The sequence below is a fragment of the Maylandia zebra genome, linkage group LG14 (assembly GCF_041146795.1).
Source record: "Maylandia zebra isolate NMK-2024a linkage group LG14, Mzebra_GT3a, whole genome shotgun sequence".
NCBI classification, from domain to species: domain Eukaryota; kingdom Metazoa; phylum Chordata; class Actinopteri; order Cichliformes; family Cichlidae; genus Maylandia; species Maylandia zebra.
In genome coordinates this window covers 31,604,907-31,629,324 of record NC_135180.1, presented here as the reverse complement: position 1 = coordinate 31,629,324, position 24,418 = coordinate 31,604,907, and the positions used below count along the sequence as shown (strand labels likewise).

The 24,418-nt window shown below is 39.4% G+C and overlaps 2 protein-coding genes across 5 annotated transcripts in view; one reads left to right on the top strand and one right to left on the bottom strand.

The window, feature by feature from the left end:
* The first annotated feature begins 1,279 nt into the window (after positions 1 to 1,279).
* Positions 1,280 to 18,885, top strand: LOC101479268 (tripartite motif-containing protein 3). 3 transcript variants are annotated; one of them, XM_004560587.3, is made up of 13 exons: positions 1,280 to 1,432; positions 10,048 to 10,220; positions 10,714 to 10,954; positions 11,149 to 11,300; positions 11,423 to 11,603; positions 11,690 to 12,419; positions 12,610 to 12,713; positions 12,789 to 12,956; positions 13,054 to 13,222; positions 13,790 to 13,849; positions 14,077 to 14,147; positions 16,173 to 16,313; positions 16,404 to 18,885. In XM_004560587.3, the coding sequence occupies exons 2-13, from the start codon at positions 10,075 to 10,077 to the stop codon at positions 16,554 to 16,556; spliced, it is 2,316 nt and encodes a 771-aa protein (XP_004560644.1). In that variant the 5' UTR covers positions 1,280 to 1,432; positions 10,048 to 10,074; the 3' UTR covers positions 16,557 to 18,885. The 3 variants fall into 3 exon arrangements, with proteins under 3 accessions (XP_004560644.1, XP_004560645.1, XP_076729477.1); XM_004560588.3 differs by lacking the exon at positions 13,790 to 13,849; XM_076873362.1 differs by lacking the exon at positions 1,280 to 1,432 and having other exon boundaries at positions 10,064 to 10,188.
* A 245-nt stretch (positions 18,886 to 19,130) lies between these two features.
* The window catches only part of frem2b (FRAS1 related extracellular matrix 2b), a 48,760-nt gene continuing 43,472 nt past the window's right edge, over positions 19,131 to 24,418 (bottom strand). For both annotated transcript variants that reach the window (XM_004560589.3, XM_004560590.3), the window contains exons 19-24: positions 24,109 to 24,236; positions 23,879 to 24,013; positions 23,162 to 23,288; positions 22,372 to 22,559; positions 22,135 to 22,281; positions 19,131 to 21,310 (exon numbers count right to left, since the gene is read on the bottom strand). In XM_004560589.3, the coding sequence (XP_004560646.3) occupies positions 20,813 to 21,310; positions 22,135 to 22,281; positions 22,372 to 22,559; positions 23,162 to 23,288; positions 23,879 to 24,013; positions 24,109 to 24,236 (1,223 nt within the window). In that variant the 3' untranslated portion in view covers positions 19,131 to 20,812. The remainder of the gene's footprint in view (positions 21,311 to 22,134; positions 22,282 to 22,371; positions 22,560 to 23,161; positions 23,289 to 23,878; positions 24,014 to 24,108; positions 24,237 to 24,418) is intronic.

Here is a 24,418-nt window from a genome sequence, read left to right as displayed (position 1 = left end):
TGAAGAGCGGATGCACGGATAGATCTCTATTTATTATGCATTGAACCTGCTTTAAAGTTCTAGTGCAGTAATGGCTGTGTGATGGCTGGCTGCCTTGTTATTGTTGTTTTCATTGTTACATCATCCCTTCAAAGGGGAAGTCATGCTGTTTATCATTTGACGGCATAATATTGACCTAGATTTCTCTAAGTCAGTCATAAACAAATAAAAATACAGATCAGTTCAATGAAAATAAATGATTATTTATTTAAATGTTTGTAATAGATTACTTTAGGGTTGTGTTATTTTTTGTTGAATTATCTATTTTAAACCATGTTGAGAAAAGCACTGTCAGTGTTGTCAGTCTGACCTACATTATGTATATCTGTTATAGTCACTGCTGCTGCCAGACTGCTGCAGCCATCTTGACTCAACTGGAAGCAGTCTCCATGGCAACTCCACCTTGCAGAATAAAACCAAGAGACAATTGTTTGCCCCTCACCCCCAAGCCCCACCCCCCAACAAACTCCTTATAGCCTGCAACACAACAGCCACCTAACACTGATGGCCTTCAGCATTTTATTATACAGTGACATCATTTTGTATTCAAAATTCTCAACCTGCATGAACACATACTCTCATTTCAAATAATCCCCCAAAGTGAAAGCTGTTGAATTCACTAGCAAAAAGCCAGAGTCTTTCTTTGTTCTCAAAAGCCTCTTCTAAGTGAAAACACACAGCATATCCCATTACATATTCCATACTCTACCACCACCTGGCCTCTAGAGTGCTGTATTACTAAAACTAGCAGGACTCCTATTATTAAATGAACACACCTATCCCCTTCCATTCTCTAAAAAACAAACAAAAACAAAACAAAAAACCTCGTCAGCTTTCGAGCAACATACTCTTTATAATAATTAGCATTTTACATGTTTAGCGATTTTTACAAAAGTCTCTGGAAGGAAGGTTTAGGGAAATGTAATATAATTAAATCACTATATTGCCGTCAGTTTTGTGCTTTTTCGTTTTACTCTGATCGTTTTTGTGTTTACATCCCCAAAATTCAAAGGGTAAAGAAATAAACGTTGTGCTTTTAAAGGAAATGGGTGGTACCCAAGGAAGCCAAACCCCTTTGCAGTAGTCAGATTTATCCCTCAGTCAGTTCTCCAGATTTTCCACGTCTTTTGCATATCCCCTGCCTCCTCCATATGCTATTGGGTTCTTTAACTCCTCCCATTAGCCCTCTGACCAATCCTGCGCATAAACCACTCCCCTAATCTCCTCCTTTCCCTTGTCCTCTTCCTTACTGTCCCCTTCTTCTCCCAGACAGACCCTGCCCTTTCCTTTCTGTCGCCCTGTCTGTGGATTCTGTATTGGAGAGGTTTGGGACACTGACAATGGGAAGCTTTCTTTACGGCCTGCAATGCTGACACTCCTGTTGGGAATTTACGTGAGTACAATGTAACCATTCACTTCTTTTTTATGGTGTCGAATTTCTGCTTTCTCATCCTGCTTGTTCCGTTATCCGGAGTCCTCAGAGATACAATGACTGGGCTATAAGCAGATGAATAATTGATTACTTCATCCCAGCAGCATCTGTGCACGGATAAATCATATCAGAGGGGGCTGTACTTTAAATAAAACAAACAAAAAAACATGATGTCCCCCTCTTTTGTGCTTTTTTTAAATTGCAACAATCAACCAACTTAAAGTCAACGCAATTAATTCCAGCACCGTTTAAGACAAACTGTTGCACAGAAATTCTCCATTGCTCTGATTTTTTTTAAAGCATTTTTTTTTTTCATTGCTTCCTCTTTCAGCCCACACACTTCTCCATTTTAGCTCCTAGCTGGCTGCCGGCTCAGTAGCAGGTGGGCATCTCTGCTGCAGTCTGAGGGCTGGGCTCTTTTAACCAAGCATACATGCTCGTTTGTTAGAGGATTAGTGATCTTCCGTTGGTTTTTCTCATCTGAATATGTATGGAGTGTGCTGCTGAGAAGTTTTGTGAGCCACATGTGAATCGACATGTTGTTTTCTTGTGCCACTCTGTGGCTCCTTGTGTTGCACTGTACTGCAGCAACAGCAGCAGGCAATGCATCATTTTTGAAGACATTTTTTTTTTAGTCTTCAGGCCTAGACTGTGAGCAGATGGTCCAGTGGTTTTGGTATTGATTGTCTTTGTTCTGAAAGGCTCGTTTTATATTTCTCATTTTAGGCTAAAAGTATCTCAAAAGTTTAATTTTTAAAATGAGTGCAGGTGATAGAGATGTTTGCCTGGTTTTGCTCTGTTGGCTGCTTGCACTGGGTCACAGGGAGGGTGCAGACGGTGCGGGATGCTGCGCCAGAGGGCAGATTGTTAGCAGAGCTTAGAGAGTCAAATTATATCTGTGCTCTTAAGGTATACAGGACAGGGAACATGTGCAAGAGAACCAGGGGACCAACAAGGGCGTTGTGTGGGTTATACAGTACTACTCTGCAAATATTGAGCAACAGAGATTAAACTGTAGCTTAGAAGTGACCAGAAACAGCAACAGCTTTTGAATACTAATTCGATCAAACGCAGACATGTAGCATATATGCTATAGGCTATAGCCCTTACCTGCTAACAAAATCAGCCCCCAGTGCACCAACACAAGTGAGAGGATAGGGAACTTGATAAATATATTATAAAAAGATAGATTGCAGGATAATTAGATTTTTTTTTGATGTTTCATATTCAATGATTTATTGACCTGCTTTCCATATTATTATATCAGTATTTAAATGAGACCCATGGCAGTGAGTCAGTTCTCCTGGGTTTATTTTTCCTAATTTGTGTAACAACATCAAATGGAAACGATCTAATCTAATATAATGCAATATCAGTTTATCTGGCTCCACTGTTAATTGCTAATCAGTGTATGATTAACCTGATTTAATATAATACACAAGTTGGATCGTTCGCCCTTTCTAATCTTTCCTAGTTGTCATCATGAGGTTTGTTGAAACCCCAATTCAGAATAAATAGATTACTGTAGGTAATAACTATAATAATTATAATTATGGTTTATAGCTCTAGAAAGCAATTAGAAAGCACTTATTTTGGAGTTTAGGACAAAATATTTGAAGGTTTAATCTCCATGAAAATGATTGTGCATATTTTGTGTTATTAATTCATTTATTGGATCAGATTATTGCTCACTGATCAACAGAAGAATGACTGTAGATGAGCCAGAGTTTTGACTTGAGTCTAATTGTCAGCTGGTGTCCCTGGTCAGTTCCTGAAACGGCAATCTAAAATTAGAATATAATGACTTATCACAGCCGGTGCATGCTGATAGTACACAGGCTACAGATGACCATCAACCAGTACAAGGCACATCCACCAAACTACCAATACAACAACCACGATGAGGTAGACTACATACAAAACAAAAGAAGGTAAAATGCTTGTGATTGGATCCTCTAATTCTGTGCTTACGTTTGAGTCGGTCCTCCTTTGAAGAGCACTTTTATTATTTTTATTTTTGTTTAGTGGTTTATGAGGCATCGTCAGCCTTTCATAAGACATCATCAAGAGGGATGCAGTCACATCAAGATTACTCGCTATAGATAATAAATATTAGATGAGACTTTCTGAAGCAGCAGAGTGGTTTATTTCAACTAAAAAAATAATCAATATTTTCTGGAAAATACCTTTACCAGTAGACATCTGTAAACCTTCAGCTACTGAACTAAAGTGCTGTTGTTTCTTTTATTGAACAACAGTGCAAAGTTCAGAGATGAACGAAATTTATAGATTACAGACTGAGGCATTCACGCTGTAAAACATGTGACAGCACAAAATGGTTAAGTCAATAAAAGTAAATATAGCACAATAAAGTCACAGTTTTTTTTCTTTACCTATTATAATAACATAGCAGCTGAGCACTGGTACTGTTCATTTTATCAAACCAACATTTGTGCCGCTCGGCAAACTGCCAAGCCGAAACCACATTCAGTTTCTTAAATATCCTGAACACGAACTACATTTTCTTAACAAAGAGTAACCCCACTAATGCTTCACAGTGTCTGTGTATCTGCAAAGTACAGCGTGTATGAGACCGTATTTGAACTACTGAGTCATAGTATGAGACATCTCAGTCCTCTTACTGCAGGTGAATAAGCATTGCAGGCACCGCTTGTGCGCCGATCTACCTTTTGTTAAATCTGCAGTGCGTGTTGTGCCTGCAGACAGGCTGCCCTGCGTGCCGCATTGTCTTCTGACAATGTTTAGGAGTGTGGGCTCACAAGGCGAGACAAAAATCTGCTGTTGTCAGATCTTATCAATCTAAACACAAAACAAAATGATGAAAAACTGCCACAGTGTTAGTTTTTAGTAGTTCAGTGTCTAATTGCAATCAGTAAGTGTCTATGCTAGGCCATTATTAGGCATGCAAATGTGTCCCCGCTCTTATGCTGAGTGTATCATTCTCAATAGCCTTACATATAATATACAGACACTGTTTTTCTTTTATGTAAAGCCCAGCGTTCCATGCTGTGACTGTTCTGTCAGAGATTGATGCATCGAGACAGATTTCTTCATCTGATGGAGTGTAAGGGGGGTGGGGTGGTGGTGGTGGTGGTGGTGGGTGTATTAGTCTTAAGAAGTTTGTGTGAATAATGATTGATGAGTCATCACGGAGCCGGCATCTTTTCTGTCCCTAAAAACATATAAAACAGACCCTGTGCTTAGATCCAGCTGCCTGAATGTCTCATTCTTAGGTCCACATTAACTTTGGCATTGTAAAGAGTGTAACTGCTCCACATTGTTATTCCTAGTGCAGATATAACTGTGAATAGTTATTCTTGACCTGTGTTCACCTGAAAGTGCTACAAATTGAGACAATGATCACAAATGTCTTCTGAACAAAGTTACAAACAATGAGACATTCGCTGTGATGTAGACAATAGTTCAGATGCTTTGTGATTATGTAATTTATGCTGTGTCTCTGGAGCATATGCTTTTCTCACTTCTACTCTTACTTGTCTTTTCTCTCTTTATATCTGAGTCAAGCGTACAGATATTCCTTTGTAACAGTCTACCTTGTTCCTCATAACCCAGAAAAATCTTTCAACAGCGTGTTGGGTTTATTCAAAATTACATTTCGGGTAATTCTGCTCAGCCTGTGAACAATTACTGTGTGTTGGCACATGAGGAAGGACACAACAGATGTAGCAGAAAACATAAACTACAGTCTATATTTAAACACAATCTGGAGAGCACATCACTGAGGGACAACACTTCTCTCTTCAGGTCAGTGAGGCTTTCACCAGTGTATGCTGGTCTAGTACATAAACAACTGCTGAAGACTCCTCTCTGCTGTGTCTCTTAAAAGTGATATCACAAGATGGTAACACGGATACAAAGTCCGTTTTCCAAGAGATGCTGTATGCAATTGTAGTTCAATAATACTGAGCTGGCTAAGATAGTAATGCTTAAAATAGATTTGAAATATTGGATACCATTGGAGAAAAAGATACTTGTCTGTTACTCAAATAAGGAAAGAGGAAGGGAAGAGGCAAATACTTTATATGGCCACTGAAGCACAAACATCCTGGAATCCTGAATAGTCACTGTTAAGGAATGGTATTAACAATCTGTAAATTACAGCCTTCTTAAAGGGCCAGTTTCTGATTTCTCATTATGTCGATTGAAGTAAAAATTTGACTTGAACATCAGTCTTTCATTTTATTTATCATGAAAGTATCATTAATGGGATCTATGCTCTTATTTGCTCTTATATTCTCTGTCCTACATATACTGTTAAAATGGTGCATGGTCATATTAAATATGGCCAAAACTTCAAATATTATTTATGTATAAGAAATAGAAATCGCCCAAAAGCTCCAGGCTGCTCTAAATGCTCAGAAGTTCAGAAAGGTTTTCTTCTACTTGGCTCATTATGATGTTAGTGGTGCCAGATATTTCTATGCGGTCATCTCAGACACGCAGCTGAGACTGAGTACAATAGCCCCACCCATCCGCTGTCTAAACCTTCTGTTTGGGACGGGCAGCCAATCAGAATAATCGATTGATCGGTTGGAGAGGTGAGGGGCTGTACCAAGGTACAGTATGGTTAGCATACCCAGTCCAAGCATTTGGTCATGTGACAGTTCCGTTTTATTGGGCCAAATTCATTAGCTTATCATCTCCTGTATAAAAGAGTTTTTTTGTTTAACTGTGTCTCTCTTAGTCTGCATAGTCCAGAGATATTTGAATGAAACTTCTCCACCAAATACTTTTTCTAAGTTAACAACAGTTAAATGAATAAATTTCAGCCTGTTTGTAATGAATGACCGACTTTATGGTCCGTTCATTTCTTTAATCAAAAGTCTTATTCGGTGTTGCACGAAGGCTGGAGCACATCCAGCTGTAACCAGGTGAGAGGCAGGGGTACACCCTGAGTACGTCACCAGTCTACCACAAGGCAATAGCTCACTATTCATTTGGAATCATGATTTAACTTAATGGAGTACCTTGAGGAAATGCTTGTAAGCACACGTGGAACATGCAGACTCAACAGAGAAAGGCCTCGGGCATGTTTGAAACAAGAATTTTCTGCTGTTGGGAGGTAACGGTGCTAATCACTTCACCACAGGGCCGCTCTGTACTTGAAAATCACATGTTGACATGCTGACACTGATAGTTTTATCCTGGAAGCAAGCTGATTTATAACCATTAACTGAAATTAGACAAGTCAAGTTTAATAACTTTAGGGGCTTATTTTGAGTTATTATTTTTAAAGACTTTAACTCGCTCTCTGTCTCATTGACTATAACCAAGAGATGACATTTTGCATTAAATGTAATAATAGTTGGTCACATAACTGTGGGTCAAAGAATTAGTCATGTATTCAGAATAACATTATATTTTCCTCTATAACTGGAATTTTCCGTCTCAAAAAAAGTTGAAATTGCTCTTTCCTATTTATTCCAATTTATCGAGGAGCAAAAAGCCCTGGATTAGGAAGCATGTGTAATTATTTTTTGTTGTTGTTGTTGTTTCCATTATAGAGGACAGCATAACCATAGTGATTTATTTTTTTTATTTTTTTAAAAGCATCTACAGATATAAAAAGTAGCACTTCAATCGGTGGAGCAGTGAGAGGAGAGAAACCCTTACCTGCGCAACCGATTGAAATCTAAGCAGGTTAAGCTGAGGGCAATGTTTTCTCTGAAGGCGAGCTCCTGTTGCTAAAATCCAATTAAATCATTCATATTACATGTGTCTGTTTTCAAGAGAAAGGTTTTGAGCATACACACTTGCTTCAAGCATGGAATACAGCTGTATCATCTTCGGACAGCTAGTGACTAGCCTTCATTCTTTTATGTGGACATGAAGCATTTTCTTCAAAGCGAATTTGAAGTGACTGGGCATGATGGTGTCATCTGAATCTGTGAGACAGTAATCCAGATGGCAGACAGGACCTGACCCTGCAGGAGGAGATTAAGGCACTTAACAGTAATGCAGGGTGAGAGTGGCAAGTGACGTTTTGCAGTGAAACGGCTGACTTTGCAAACATTCGCGCCGTGATTTTCTGCAGTAAAAAGAGAGGAAAGGGACTATTGACCTCATCTGTATGAAGCGCTGACTGTGCACTTTTCATGACAAAGCCTTGTGATTGCTGTTTAATCACATGCTTCCTCAAACATTAGAGTAAACTGCAGATTGAAGTCTTTAGTCTGTGTTTAATTAAATATATTACTATTTATGTTGTACATTAGGTATTCTCTAAATTCACACAGGGAAAGAAGGTTTTTAATGAAAGATCTGTCTGTGGTGAGGCGAGTGGGAGTAACTGAGCCGAGGAGGGCTGCTTGAAGAACAGACAGACAGGCAGGGAGAAGGGAAGGTGGGGGAGACTGTTGCAATCCTAAAGACAGTGGCCAGTCTGTCGAGAAGGGAGGAGCCTAGAGGTCTTGGCTCATCATACTTCCTCCTGATGTCACCGTTCAGCTGCTGCAATTCAGAGTCTATGTAAAGGGAGGACAGCCCAAGGAGGGGAGGGCTTTTTAGGGGAGACAAGGGAAGGGGAGGCATAGAGTTTTTTGGGAAGGGCTTATTGTGAATGGGCTTGGCAGACCTCCTTAGTCAGTAGGCCTTCTGATCACTTGGGAAGAAACAACAATAGAGTCTGCGTGCTTGAGAAAATTCCCATCTGTCTGTGGCTGGGCTCAGGCATACTGATGTCATGAGTGCATTTATGTGGCCGAGAGAGAAAGAGAAAAATGACAGGATAATAAAAAAACAGGGAGAATGAGGGAGGGGAAGAGATGTGGGGCGCTGAGCTGTGAGCAGAGCTGAAATGCCATTGTTATTGCTCGCTGCTCTGTGTTGCAAAAAGGGACAGCTGCCGCCGAGGCCTGCTTGCTCATGTGAGGCAGAGAGCCCAGCTCACCGTGAATTTTTCCCCATCTCCCCTCAGACAGAGAGACAGGTGGTTCCTGAACTCAGCCTGCTAAGAGTCAAGGGAAGGAACTAGAAGGAATTTGGGGAGTGGCATTTCAAAGCTTCCTCTTTCCTCTTGTTGCTCTCAAAGAAAAGGGGCCTAGTTATATTTTTAAGGCATCAGCTGAAAGACAGTTTTGTTTGGTGAGACATGTTATAGTGACGCAACAAGGAAACTGATAGTAAGCTCAAATAGAGTGAATCCTTCTTTTGTCCGGTCTGTGTGCATTGTTTTAAACTGCAATGAGCAGGATGTTTTTACGCTCATAAACATGATCAAGAATTTTAAAAAATGTTATACATTGTCAGTTACTCAGAATATGACATCTTGCATCAGTGATGGTGTGCTACATTCATTTACATATTTTGATCTGTAATCAGGTTTAAAATGACGGCTCAAGGTCAACTGTCAGGTTTCCCCGGCTCAAAGGTTCACTTTGATTAATAGCACCATAGCAATTAACCTTCTCATATACGTATCAGATAGCTGTTTTAAGCTTTCTTGGGCATTAATGAAGCTATTGGGTATCCTAACTGTTCATGATCCTACATAACAAGAACATATCTTGCTAGTGTTACAAAGAAAATTGAAAGAAAAAGCAAAAGAAAATAAATTAATTGCCTTGGAGTTCTTTTCCCATGTAATTTGACATCTCAGCAGTCGTCACGGAACTGTCTTTGTCAGGGGATAAATTCAGTTAATTTGTAATGAATTTTTTGAGCTTTAATTCAAGACGTGCAATGCAGTGTCAAGGTTATTAGCGGATGGTGCATTACAGAAAATTATAAGGAGCCTAGAGTGTGAGTTACCTGACTGAAGGTGTTTTGTAGGACAGAAACTATAGAGGAAAAAACTGAAAACAATAGGGCTCTTTACAGTGTTAGCCAAACCAAATGACAAAACACACCAATCCTCCTGCTGGAATTTTATTATCATATGAGTCACTCACTTTTGTAAGCGGTGTTTATTGACCAGTTTGTCTGTGTTTTTGGACTCCATGTAATCCTTTATGTGCTTATGTACACTATGACAGATGTACGGCACAACATTGGCATGCTAAGTTAATCCCTGCTTGACCCAGTGGTATAATTTCATGTAACAGCAACTCTGCCATCTGAACTGCAAGCCAGCAGGCATCTACTCATCTAGGAGTCATATTAAATAATAAAAGTGACACAGTACACCGAAAAATATCACCAAGAGTAAAACATCAGTATTAGTATCATGTTTTGATTGGCTTATACTGTGTATAACTTCTAACACTATTGCTGACAGCATAATTGTCTCCACTAAGAGTTCTACCCTGCAGTTTTAATCACATGTATATGTTTCTTTCCACTGTGTGAACTCAATTGGGGGTTTCACTTATAAAGTTAAACAACCTCTGGTGAGGGAACTCATACTACTTGACATAGTTTGATAAGCGAGACCATAAATTGCTCGCGGATACAGGATTTAGATGAGGTTTTATTGTGTTAGCGGGACTGAGTCATTTCTTCCTTTGCTCAAGCAACTACACCCTGTTCACCCTGCCTGACTGTTTCCTCGAGGCTTTCTTGACCTTTCTTCTCTTTCTTTCACCTTGTTTGCACAGGTTAAGTGTTCCCAGTGTCCCCTTTGAATGTCTGTCATTATGGCGAAGCGTGAGACTGGCAGCACCAGCCCTGTGGTGAGGCAGATAGACAAGCAGTTCCTGGTCTGCAGCATCTGTTTGGACCATTATCACAACCCAAAGGTGCTACCCTGCCTGCACACCTTCTGTGAGAAGTAAGCCATGAATCACTTAGCTTTACAAGGTGATCGACACCAGGAGATCAAAGTGACAGTAAAGAGATAAGCAGACATAAAACATTTAGAAGCAAAATAAAAAAGATGAGTCAGCGTTTGGCTATTATAGGATGCAGCGTGCTAGATTTTAGTGTACTTTAATGTCTTTTTTAGCAATTTCTAAATTTGGTATCACAGCTCCTCGCTTAAGCGAGCTATTCTGTCATCATCATGGTTTCTGCATGACGTAAGTCACCAGCTACTCTAAGCTTGGTCACAAGAAAAGCACACAGCCTTTTTTTAGGGCACAGCTTTGGTAATAGCAAATACTGATTTCCACAGCTGTGTTGCTACAGTAGTACTGTTTTTACATCGTTGTGCTTAGTAACCACTCAAATCACATTGTCCAGTCTTCTAATCAGGTCTCACCCTGAAATTGGTGCTTGACTGCAGCTTTATTAACTGATTTCTTTAACATCTTATCTGATTGTAGATGTCTACAGAACTACATCCCTCCCCAGTCTTTGACACTATCCTGCCCAGTGTGCAGACAGACTTCTATCTTGCCAGAGAAGGGTGTGGCAGCCCTGCAGAACAACTTCTTCATCACAAACCTAATGGAGGTGTTACAACGAGACCCAGAGTGCAGCCAGCCTGAGGCGGGCAATGTTCTTGAGTCAGCCAACGCAGCTACAACCTGTCAGCCCCTTTCTTGCCCTAATCACGAGGGCAAGGTAAGCTTTAAAAAATAAAAAAATGCTGATGAAAAATAGGTCAGAGCTGTCATACCTCATCTGCATGTTCATGACCAGGCTGCCGACTGTTATTGGATTAAAAAGAAATGCCTTCTGTATATATACATTTGAACTTCTGAGCAACCTTGACCTCAGAAATGTGACTTTACTTGCCTCAACTGCACCATCTGCAGGTGATGGAGTTTTACTGCGAGTCATGTGAAACAGCCATGTGTCTGGAGTGTACAGAAGGAGAACACAGGGAACATGTGACGGTGCCTCTAAGGGATGTGCTCGAACAGCATAAGTCAGCCCTTAAAGGTCAGCTGGACACTGTTCGCAACAGGTAAGATTTTTCACTGCTTTAACACATAATCTATTATGCGATTGCTTTTGGAAGACATTAGTAAAATTGGATGTGTAAAAGTATAAAGAGCTGTAATCTGCGTTTGTTTTTTGCTCTGGCAGACTACCTCAGTTGACAGCTGCCATTGACCTTGTGAATGAGATCTCCAAGCAACTTACAGAAAGGAAAAATGACTCTGTGACAGAAATCAGTAATACTTTTGATGAGCTGGAGAAGGCCCTACACCAACGCAAGACTGCTCTCATTACTGAGGTGGAAAACATCTGCAGCACCAAGCAGAAGGTCAGCGATCTTATTCATTTTAAATTTGATGCATTTAAAAAAAAAAAAAATCATGATAGCTCTGCTGACTTTCTCCATCTTCTTAGGTGCTTCAAACTCAGCTTACCTCTTTGCTTCAGGGCAGAGAGAACATTCAGAGTAGCTGTAACTTCACAGAGCATGCACTGAGCCATGGGAGCGCCACTGAAGTCCTTCTGGTCCAAAAACAAATGGGTGAGAGGGTGAGTGCTCTGGCAAGACACAGCTTTCCCGAGCATCCTCATGAAAACGGACATCTGGAATGCCAGGTGGAGACGGATGGATTGAGGCGCTCCATTCAGAATCTAGGAGTCCTGATCACAACGGGGGCTGTAGGCCATACCAGCGTTGCCACCGGTGAAGGTCTGCGACACGCACTAGTTGGCCAACACACCACTATCACAGTCACCACTAAAGACAAAGATGGAGAATTGGTGAAGACTGGTAACGCGGTTCTTAGGGCAGAGATTATCTCTGCGGATGGGGTGTGTACTGAAGCTGAGGTGGTGGACAACAAAAACGGCACCTACGAGGTTGGATACACCCTCCGCTCTGAGGGAGAATTCACCTTTTCTTTGCTGCTATATGAACAGCCTGTGAGGGGGAGTCCTTTCCGTTTGCGTGCTGTCAAACCGTCAGATGTCCTGCAGTCGCCAGACGATGTGAAGAGACGAGTGAAGTCCCCAAGCGGAGGAGGAGGTCATGTTCGCCAGAAGGCCGTGCGCAGGCCTTCCAGCATGTATAGCACCACCAAGAAAAAGGAAAATCCAATAGAGGACGAGCTGATATATAGAGTTGGTGAGTGAAAAAGCGTTATTTTGGATATTAATCGTACTGTTGACTGTTCTTACAATCTTCCATCCATGCATATTTTTATGCTTTTAGTGCTTTTAATTTACTTTTAATGGCACAAAATGGTGACTTATCCTTAAAAGTTTTAATATTTTCTTAGTGTTAAAAACATGGTGATGTTTTGTTGATTTGACAGGAACAAGAGGGAGAGATAAAGGAGAATTCACCAATCTTCAAGGCATCTCGGCCTCCAGTAATGGTCGGATTGTGGTAGCAGATAGCAACAACCAGTGCATACAGGTCAGTGGCTAACCTATTTAGCTTCAAAGAATTCATTTTTTGAAGTGTTTAATAATTAATTTTCTTTTTTTATAGGTTTTCTCTAACGACGGCCAGTTTAAGATGAGGTTTGGGGTAAGAGGTCGTTCACCAGGCCAGCTGCAGCGCCCCACAGGAGTCACAGTAGACATGAACGGGGACATAATTGTAGCTGACTATGACAACAGATGGATTAGCATCTTCTCCTCGGATGGCAAGTTCAAGGTTGGCATTCCAGTCAGTAAAAGAAATGTTTTTTGTTTTTAAACCGCACGATTATAAAGTGAAACTAGATTTTAAAACAAAACTTTGTTTGTAACAGAATAAGATTGGTGCTGGAAGATTAATGGGCCCCAAAGGTGTGGCTGTGGACAAGAATGGACACATTATCACGGTTGATAATAAGGCCTGCTGTGTCTTCATCTTCCAATCAAATGGGAAGTTGGTGACAAAGTTTGGCGCCAGAGGAACATCAGACAGACACTTTGCAGGTACTGAGTGATGTTAAATCAATAAATGGGATATTTTTATATATATATATATATATATATATATATGATCATTTTATTAACAATGTGTCTTACGGAAAATGACAGAGATGAAGTTTCATGTATCAGGGCATGTGGTTGGGCCAGATTTACAAAATTGATTTCTGTTTCTTCACAGGAAAGTTGATTTGAACAGTGCTAGTGATCAGCATGTCTCTATGCACCCTTCATTTGTTTTAACTAATGAGTGCATGTATAGCTACTTGCTTAATTAGAGACATTAACACACAGTTAATGTTTTGGTTGTTGCACTGATTGTCCTAATTATAAATGATAAATTATACACCCTGTCATCATAGCACAGCTGGAGTCCGCAGTTCATGATGTACACTACTGCATGCCAAGTTTTGACGATCGTCCTTCCCTGTTGTTCAGATGTGGGGGGGGACTAATTTGCATGCTTTGCTGGAATCCCTCATTGATGCCGCTCCAGTTGTACAGCAATATTTAAGTTGAACTCACCCGTTCGTTCACTTTCATTTCTCACTTATAACTTTTCTTTTCTTTTAGAGAAAAGTGGTGCAAACATTGCACTGGATACAAAGATTAGTAAATCTGGCCCTGTTTTCAGTAAGTAATATATTCACTGTGACTGTGAGCTAAAACAATGAATCTTTGTTCTCTTTTTCTACATGTTGGTGCTTCAGCCCTGTCATGTCTCAGCTCTGAGAGTTTCTCTGTGATCACTTGGTGTCTTGTTTTTGATGTCCAGAAATAGTATGCCGCTTCATCTCATACACTGTAAACGGACGGATGACTCATCTTTGCTGTTCCCTCCCTGTCTCCTCTGCTTTCAGGTCCTCACTTTGTGGCTGTAAATAACAAAAATGAGATTGTGGTAACAGACTTCCACAACCATTCAGTGAAGGTATGGCTTGTTGCAAGTATGTGCGAACATTATGTTTGAAAACCTGGGACTTCTTCCAGAAAGTGTGTTCAATAAACCTGAGTTGATTAGCTCTGAGATCAGCAAGTCTGAGTTTTCGGTTCCAGAGCAGCTGAATTAAGGGTGTACATGAGTAGAAAAAGAAAACCATCATCGGTAGTGCTCCAGTATCAGGACTCACCATGGCAACGGGTAAATAAAGAGCAAAGCCTCCATTTGAATCCAGTAAACTGAAAAATATGAACATGCGTCAGTGCTGACCATGGTATTTATCTCAAATGGAAGGCAGGAAAGAGTAACTTTAATCAGGTTGGTCTGCTCTGTCATCATCATAGGCAGACTGTGGTCATCATTATCCCAACTGGAATTTTCACTAGATAAATCTGTAATCCTGATTTTCAATTTGATTTTCAAATCTAATTATTCAGCCATAACCCAAGAAGGGTAAAATATAAGTGAAAGAAACAAAAGATAACAGACAGATTACTTATGGACCGGTGATATTAATTACCCAGATAGCAACAGACTACAGGGCAGATCCGCCTTCAGGGCATTTCGATTAATTAAATAAAAGCTGTTTTTCCTACAGGTGATGACCATTCATTGTCTGAATGATTATTTAGTAAAAACTGAATCTTCTAATGGAGTGTAAAAAGCTTAATTTTTTCATACAGAGAGTTTCATCATTTCTGAGATTACTGAATAAAAAAGTTTAATGAAATTTACAGAAAAAAAAAACTCTGCTTTAATGTTCCCAGTTTAACCATTTATAATCTGATCTAATTTCAGCCTGCACTGATAGATGATGGCTTTTTCACAGTCATAGCAACGGTGTTTAGATGTTGCTGTTAATAGTAAAAGTTTAGTAATAGTTTCTAATATAATTGAAATGAATGTAAAGTTGTTGTTGGGTTTTTTTGTAATTGCAAACAAGTTTAAATTTAAATGGCTTTTAAAAACATTATATTAGGATGAGGTGTTTTAAATAAAGAATGCAGATTATAATCAGAAGAAATTAAGCTGTTGAACTGATTCAGATGGATGAGCTGGGAAATGACTGGTGCCAAACTGAGTTTGGGTCTGATCCTTATCCATTTTGGATCCGTCCCGCCGTGCAAGTGGACTCCAACATGGACACAGTTTGCTGATCTGTTACAGAGCATATGAATTTCAGACACTGTGCCTTTGACAGCATTTAATGACTGAAACGCAATCTGTGAACACATTGCTGAACATGAAACGCTCAGGACACAGGCTGTCTGTAGCTGCATTTAAAAACTCATGACTCAAAGGCCTAAAGAAAATCATTTCAGCCTCATCTTCACTCCTTCACTCAAATGTTCACATCCTCTAGAAGATCCAACTGTGACAGACATTTTTCACAGTGTGACCAATTACAGTGTGGGGAAAATGGCTGACAGTCTGACAGCTGCATTACTGTCTAGAGTGTGAGAGACAGAAAGATGGAGACTATAGATTTTAGTGTGAGCTGATTAAAAGTCTGAGTTGTAATCGCTGTCTCCATCCTTAACGGTTGACAAGGGAATGAATGAAAAAGTCTTTTTAACCACTGGTTGTTGTTAAGCTCAGAGTTCAAGTCAACTCTCTTTCTGGAGCCTAAAACCCAGATTTTCTCTTAATTCAGGTTTAACAAAGTCAGCGATGTTAGCTAAACTCTCTTCCTACAATAGGACTGAAGTCACTTTAAGATACCAAAACTGAAGCAACCCTCTCCGATAGCCTCTTTATTTTGCAGGTTTTTTAAATCTTAAAATAGTGCTTAGCATTCTGATAAAGGCTGCATACCTGTTCCCCCCCATTGTTTTCAGCCATGCACTTGGACCGATTTTAAAATCAATCAGTTTCAACAGAACAAGAAAAGGCAGGCAGACTCAAACCAAACCAAACACTGCTGTACTTCTCATGCTGTGAGGATGTGACTGGCATTTTTCTTTACTTGTCAGCATCATTCACCCATTTTCTTTTATGCTTAATCTTACCTGACAGGTGTACAATGCAGATGGGGAGTTCTTGTTTAAATTTGGCTCACACGGAGAGGGGAACGGCCAGTTTAATGCTCCAACGGGTGTGGCTGTGGATGCCAATGGAAATATCATTGTTGCTGATTGGGGAAACAGTCGGATCCAGGTTAGTTTGCGGAAATGAATAACTGGAACTGCGTTACACTTGCAGTAGTCACTCATCTAATCTGTCCTTCAATTCTCCATACCCATCCAGGTGTTTGACAGCTCAGGGTCTTTCCTCTCCTATATCAACACATCAGCGGACCCGCTTTATGGCCCCCAGGGCTTGGCTCTCACATCTGATGGCCACGTGGCGGTGGCAGACTCTGGGAACCACTGCTTCAAGGTCTACCGTTACCTACAGTAGATACCCGAGATAGCCATCTTCAACACCGCAAGCACTGACGACACAACCAATGTATTCCACAAGGTGCAATGATTTTTCCAGTACAGCCTTTTGTGTGTCGCCTCACCTTACCTTTATGATGTGAATTGACCATAGACAGCATAAAAGGTGGACGTCGCTGACATCATCCATCTCATTTCAAAATACCAGATGTGATGAGGAGGGGTGGGTTTAAATCTGAAACTGCTTGCTTATTGGCTAATGACTTACAAGTGGTTAGCCAATGATTGGGATAATCATAGCACATTAATCAACAGATAATGATCCTTTTTAAAACATTGTATGACCAAGATTTACAAAGTAGACTTAATTTTTTATTCAGTGTGCCCCAAAATGAGTGACTAAGTCACGAGGGAAGGGTTTACAGAGGTCAAGACAGAAAGCCATTTTCCCATAAACATCTATAGGGTCAAAGTCTTTTTGCAATTACATCTATTGCATTCTGATGGCCTTTAAGCTGCTGCTTGCACTGGCTTCCTTTTTGCTTACCTGGAAACTACGTCCATGTTTTATCCTGTCTGTGGAACTGACGGTTAACTTTAAAATTGAGTGACGTAGCGTAACTCGGAACAAGCGATGACTTGAAGCTATGGACTGGTTTTTGAAAATCTGCAAATACTGACGTGGATGGTATTCTTAAACAACACTTTCTGTGAGAGCTGACAAGGTAGGAGATAGTTGGAACTATTTAATCAGCCATAACTCGTCCAGATGCATGAAACTTTACTTTATCTTGATACCTAGACAACAACACAGTGCACCCATTAGTTGCTTTCTCATGAACTAGTTAATGCTTACAGTGAAATAAACAGCGCTATGCTTCTCCAGCAATGAAATGTAAAACTTCTCATTTACTGACATCTCACATAAGTGTCACCACCATCTGTGCATTGATTTGCTGTATGTACTGTATATACATGAATGTATATTGTGTATATTAGATCACTCCCTATGTATGTGCTATGATTTTTCTTTTTCTTTTTTTTTTTTTTTTTGGAAACACTCAGCCTTGTGGCAGTCCAGATCACAGGAGTCAAGGATTCCCGGATTTTAAACATGTGTATGGCAGCTGTTAAAGAGTGTGCTTTCAAACATACCCAGCACATGCTTAAATGAAGAATCGTCATATTTATTGCTATTGCAAGCAGCACAATGATCGTTTTTGTTATTATCTGTTATCTTGAAGGGGGAAAACAATGTAAAATGCTAATTTATTTTATTTTATACTAGCTCAGCATTTGCAAATTATTTTTCTAAATATTTTTTCTTTCTTTCAAGCTTCACACTTTCTCCCTTTCCCCAAATTAACCCCTTAAAGCAGAATTCAGTATCCACCCGCATCTGGGAAATGTAGATCAGTGTTTGTGCACTTGGGCAGCTCTTTTCCAAAGCTACAACCCTATCTGGTTTTTATTTACAATAACAACAAAGTATATCAGTATTTAGGTTTCTGTGTTTAGGATTTTGGGTTCATAGAAGCACTGGCTTGCCTTTAACAATTCAATAGCTTTTATTCAAGTGCTACCACCTGGATAGAAATAATACAGATATCTCAGGAAATCCATCCAAATTTCACAATATCAGTGGAAGAATATTAAATAGTTGTTTTTTTTTGTTTGTTTTTTTTTTAATTCATAAACTCATAGACATAATAGTGGAACAGGCACATTGGGAGCTTTGCGAGAAAACTGTTAATTTGTGCAAATTTAATCTGAATCCAAGGTCATAGCTATTGGGACGGAAGATGAATTCTGTTTTATTGTGTTTGTTGCTTTGTGGTTTTCATATTAGAAACTGTTACAGATGTATTACCAGAAATGACCGTTTATGAGAGGACATTGACTAGCAAGCACATTCACGCTTAAGAGTACACTATTTGTGATACTGTTCTAAGCTTTCTGTCAAATCTGAGTCTCTGCCTGGCTTCCATCATGCCATGACTCTAAATGAAGGACTCATTTGTTCATTCTATGTAATGTCAAACAAAAACACGGTGCCACGACAGAAGAAAGACCGGGTGCAAGTCTGACTTAATTAATCACAGTACTATGCTCAACACCCAGACACTTCCATAACCTTTCAGTGTGGCGCTTTTCTGAGCTGCAGGATATGACTCAAAGTCTACCAGTTAAGTCAGCTAGGAAGCTGTGGTTTTCATGCACCTCGACTCATTGCCAAACAGGAGCGAAGACATGCTCATCTTTTTGAGATGTGTCTAAAGCATTTTATCCGACCCAGTCTTGTTTTCTCTATGAATATGCACTGGTAATAAAAGCACATGATTTACTGAGCTGCCGTGTATGTGTGTGACTAACATTTGTTTGTTTGCTCTGCAGGGAAATTTTTTTTCTCCCCAAATAAAACCAAATCGTTTAACAGTAGTGAAAATGAAATTGTAATTTACACAGGCACTGGGGACACACATTCTGGGCTACAGTGGGTACAAATTTCAATTTCACTGGCTTGTTATGACGCTGCTTTTCCCAATATTTCTATATTTATACAGATTTCATGAAATCATTAAGTTCAATGCTATTTTCTTGAAAAATTATTTATTTGCAGACCATGTTGTCTTCCTGGTCTATGTTACAAATACTTACAGCACATACAGTATGCATCTTTTAACAATAACTGTTCCCAAAACATCCAAATGGTATATTTATATGTAATACATATGTGTATATACATAGATACATCATTGTGCATAAAAAATGCACTCAGCGTATTAGAGTATAGTAAAAGAAGCACAGTACATTGATACAGTGTCAAACCTAGATTAGCAAGCAAAATGTGCACCGAAAAACAAAAAAATCATACTGTGGATAAACATTTCATCAAGGTATTTTATCACAGGTTGCATAGAATTGTTTTCAATTTCAAAATAATAATAAAAAAGCAAACAAACTTGACATTTATAAAGTGATTATGAAGTTGATGTTTATTATAGGATACACAGCAGTATGAGGTAATCAGATTTTATGGCAACATGGATAAAGTTTTTAGCATTTTTTCTTTCAATGCAAACTGTTAATATCTACTGCAATATCACAATAATAAGCATGTCATACCGTTTGAGAAAAAAAGATTTGATGAATCAAAATCAAAGGTGGAAAAGGATTGATTTGTGTCAACAGAACAATACTTGGAAAATAAATATATTTAAAACCAAAATATCAAAAAATCAAAGAGAGAATGATTGCAGATTAAACATTTCATTCCCTTTAAGTGAAATAAAGCATAAAAAAAGCACAGTCAACATGTAGCCCTGTTGAGAAAGGGATTTAGCAAGCTCTACAAAGCTACAGTAGGCAACACTTACAGTAGAATTTAAGCGTACCAGTTATGAATGTAGTTCCTGTTAAAAATAATGGATGTGAAACCATTACTACACTACACTGTACACTGCAGACCAGCTATCCCGAAAGCTGCTGTAACACCACAGGATCCTTTAAGAGAACTGTTTAAGTTCCCCTATCTGATTCAGTGTCATATGTTAACTAAGAGAAGAACAATAACCATTAGATAAATACAGTTTCTCATGGGATATACTGTAAAATACAAACATGTGGAAGTACAGTAGATCAGACACATTTGCCACAAGCCAGTTTAAATCAGCAGTGAGACTTTTTTAAAATCCTAAAGTACAAAAATTAATTGCATGCAAGAACATAAGCACAAGAAAATTATATTCACTTGGATGATTTTCAATTGAGCGTTTTACTGAACACACAGGACACACATTTTACATCATAAAACCGTAAAGTCCTGTGACTTCTTAGGCACACACAGAATCGAATCATTCTCTGTAAGAACAGACAGGTTTTTCCAGTGAAAGCGTACTGTGGACAGTGTCAGCAAATGCAAAATATCCGGCCTCTCTAGACCTACTCAGCAAAACACCAAACACCATTCAAGGTAAGAGGCATCTTCTGTAGCACCTTTGGAAACCTAATAACACCTTTTTGGATCAAGTGGCATCAAAGGCCAATTAATAAGTGACAACTTGGCAAGTGCCTTAAAACAGCTACTAACACTGTCCGTTTCCTAGTGTCCAGACCACTCTCCAGCATGAGGAGTGATGCAATATTTCAAGTAGATTTCTGAATAGAATCAAAGCTCTTGTAGTTTGTGTTGTTTCACACGCAATCTTCAGTTTTTTTATGTAAATGTGAGGCACTTGCAACATAAAATAACTTTCTCGATCTTCAGTCTGTCAGTTAGACCTCTGAGCTGTCACTGATGTTTTGTGTCATCATGGGCTCTGCGCTGCTGGAGTTCCTGGGCACTTCTTTCTTCTCTTGTTTGGACCGAACTAGTAACACCACCACAATGATGACGAGAACGGTAAGTAGCAGCCCCACAAAGATACCAATCATCAAAACCAGGCTGTCGTCACCGTCCCTCTCTTTGAGCTCTCGAGGGATCTGTCCTTTGGTAAAGATCTCCCTGTCCGGGCTCGTCCTCTGTTGGCCACTGCGGTCCAGGGCGATGTGCAGGATGTTGGTGCCACGATTGTTACTCACACCAATGTCCTCTACTATATCTAGGACATCATTAGCTGATCTTCTGAGGCGATGTTGACTCTTCGGTAGCAAATCAGTGTGCTGACTCATCACGTGGTACTCCAGGCTTCTCTTCCCTATGCCACGGTTAGCATTGTCCTTGGACCGGACAGTGTAGATGGTGTGTATGTACCACTCTCTTCCTGCAGCCACCTGAAACGAGCAACAGCTATTATTTTAATGTCCATCCATGTGTCTCAAATTACCCAGGTAAAGAAAAGGACAGAATTGATAAAGGGGTTTTTGCCACCTCCTCCCTATATTTTAGTGGAAGGCTAAAAGTATATCTATTCTCAGAGATCCTTAACTGCCAGCTTTATTAAACTATAACCATTAGAGTCAGATCTAACAGTTCCGTGCAGAGAGTAGTACGTATGTGCTATGAAACCTTTATTTTTTGACATTTTCTTGTAAGGAACAACTTCAGTTTTATTTTGTGATTAAAACAGAGCTAAACCTCACAGTCCAGTTCAGTCCAGTCACTGCATAAACTGAATAGAAAAGCACAAAACTTGTTTAACCATTGGAAAATGCCCTGCCAGTCTGCAGACTTAATGATACTGACTTTTCCTTGTTAACAAGCCAAGAAACATAGATTCCCTGACCAAAAGCAGCAATTTGGACATGGTGAAAAGTGGAGAGTGTGAGTCATACCAAAAATACATAACTCTGGTATCATAACCTCTATGAAAGCCAACCTAAGGAGCTTTTCATGAGGGCACAGACTGTGTCTGGTCATTAAGTCTTTTTCTCTATCAGCTTGTTAGGGATAAAATGTCAGCGCAATAAAAACCCATTAGTCTAGAGCTATTAGTCTGTGATCTCTACAGAGTGGGATACCATGCTCACACCATAAAGGCAGGTTAAGTTAGCTCTAAATAGTTTCAGTGTAATGTTTTCTCTGGAATGACTCATAGGTTTGTGATTTTAGATCGTGTGAAGTATTTAGTGTGTGTTTTCAATTTGTTTTTACTGACCTGGAAAAGAGCTGTAGAATCCATTCTGAAACCATCTGAACCAGGTTGTCTCACCAGTGCTAAAGCACCGGGGTCATCCACTGCCAGGAAGGCATTAAAAGGTACATCACCAAATACCCGAGCCTGTGTCTCCGGCTGGGCCTTGTCCTGAAGTCAAAGAATTACACAGGAAACGATGAAGTTTGAATAGGCCCAGAGTACACGTGATACTATAAGAAATATTCTTTTATTACTTACAATGATCTTGAATCTGTAAAGCAGTGATGGAGCATCAGCCAGACAGCCGAACTCAAAATTGCTCGGATTATATTTAGGGACGTATCCATCTGCTCCAGTGCACAGGAACACTTTTTCGATGTTACAAATAAAGGAGCTGCCCAAGTTCTGTACTGGATCCACCATCACTCTCCCATAAACTGCATCCCCTGATAAAAAAGAAATAAAGATTTCATCACGAGTAAAACATCAGTCATTACAAGCATAAATTTGATGGTTTAATGAAAAGTTAGTAAAAGTGGTTCTATTATGCCTGCAGGTTCAGTTCTCTCAAATGACTGTACTTTGCTCAGCTATATAATGAGGAAAAACCACTAAAAGCCCAGCTAAAGCCACTCTCACTCTCTACACTGACTCAGACAGCAGCTTCAAGGACTTTAAGTGTTTTAAGACCTTGTTGATGGACACAAAATGCAGGCATTCTCATAATTAGCCTGTTTAGGAAAAAGATGTGGAAGTAGTCAGAATGGCACTTCATGAAGCCCTCATTTTCCTTTCATTTTGTTTTGTTGAGTCAGTAAATAATGGGGGACGTTTCTGCCAAATCAACAGAACCATTCATCACACAGGGATTTCTTTTTGATCTGTAGAATGAAAAGAAGTCCACGCAGCTGAGCAATGAAAACATTCACAGAAATATTTCGAGCTTGGAGCATATTTATTTCCTTTAATGTTATTTTTTCTTTTCATATTTTAATTTTATTTTTTTTTTCAAGATTTTCAAGGCGTTTTAGAAATGTTACAGTATTACCCTCTGAGAAAGCAGTGTCACTCTCCTGTCCAAAGCCCATGGAGCCGTCTGAGAGCCAGAGTGTCCGTTTAGAAAGTAAGATCATCTGTGTGTTCAGACTGAACTCAGCAGCCACTGGATCACTAACCTAAAAAGACACAGAAGACAGAAAACAAAAAAACATATTTACTATTTATTTATAGTTTAGATATTTAACTACCAAATGTGAAGATTTGAATGGTCTTCTTTTTTGTTTTTACATTCACAGGATACTTTGTTAGACAGACCCTACAAGTAACAGGTTGGACTCCCTTTTGCCCTATTGACCAATCGCTCTTGCGTATACTTGGATTTATAAGTAGACAAACAGTAAATGTGGAGAGCAGAGGAGGAATTGTATTTTCTGAAATTCAATCTCCAAAACGTGATCGTGATTAATTTTTATTTGCTTTTTTAAAAAAATATATCTGTATTTGCAAACAATAGCCACAGAATTTAATCCAGAAACTGCAAAGACAAAATTATCCACTGGCACCATACTACCAAGTTCAGTATGCCACTTAATTAAGACATTTTTAAAAAAAATAATTAGGGGTTTTGTAATAGTGTTTCATTGCTGTCACAGTAGTTAAAATGTTTATCACTTAAACAGTGTAGCCACTAAACACAAATACATTTCATTCTGAATAAATGGTTAAATCTGATGCAGGCGTAACTTGTTAGACAAGGTGGAATTACCTGCTGAAAGCGGATATCCAGGTCAAAGGTGAGAGGCTCTCTGGGATTGCAGACAGGAGGGACTGCGTACTCCAGGCTGGGAGGGGACGTACAGGGGAGGAGCTTCACTGTGTACATGCCAGAGTAGTCACGCACCTGAGTGGAAAAATTCGATTAATTAAGAATAAAGTGTAAGAAAAATAAATGAGAAAACAAATGCGGCTGTTTTTAAAAGCAAACTCTCTCCTCACAGCAAAATCAGAGATGAATATCCACTGCTGGATAGGCTGGCTGTAAGTTGGCTCAGTCCTGACAAGGCTAAGGTTAAAGGTTAAACCAGGGTGTTCAGGACACATAACCATGGAGGTGAGTGGTGAAGCTGTTGGGAAAAAAGACATCAGTCATCAGAAGCAAACATAAAACAACCTTATTGGTTAATATCATTAGTTAAATATAAGCCACAGGTAAAATCTGCAAAGCCGTGGTCACCCTTTTTTACACTAAACATCTTCTAGAATCTGTTTATTTTACATTTTTGAAACATATTATGACGTGCTAAAG

Excerpts from the sequence above, each read along its gene's own strand:
- LOC101479268 (XM_004560587.3), top strand. The coding sequence starts at position 10,075 with ATGTCTGTCATTATGGCGAAGCGTGAGACTGGCAGCACCAGCCCTGTG. Across the intron at positions 11,604-11,689 it reads TCTGCAGCACCAAGCAGAAG|GTGCTTCAAACTCAGCTTAC; the intron begins GTCAGCGATCTT and ends CCATCTTCTTAG. Across the intron at positions 16,314-16,403 it reads GGGGAAACAGTCGGATCCAG|GTGTTTGACAGCTCAGGGTC; the intron begins GTTAGTTTGCGG and ends ATACCCATCCAG.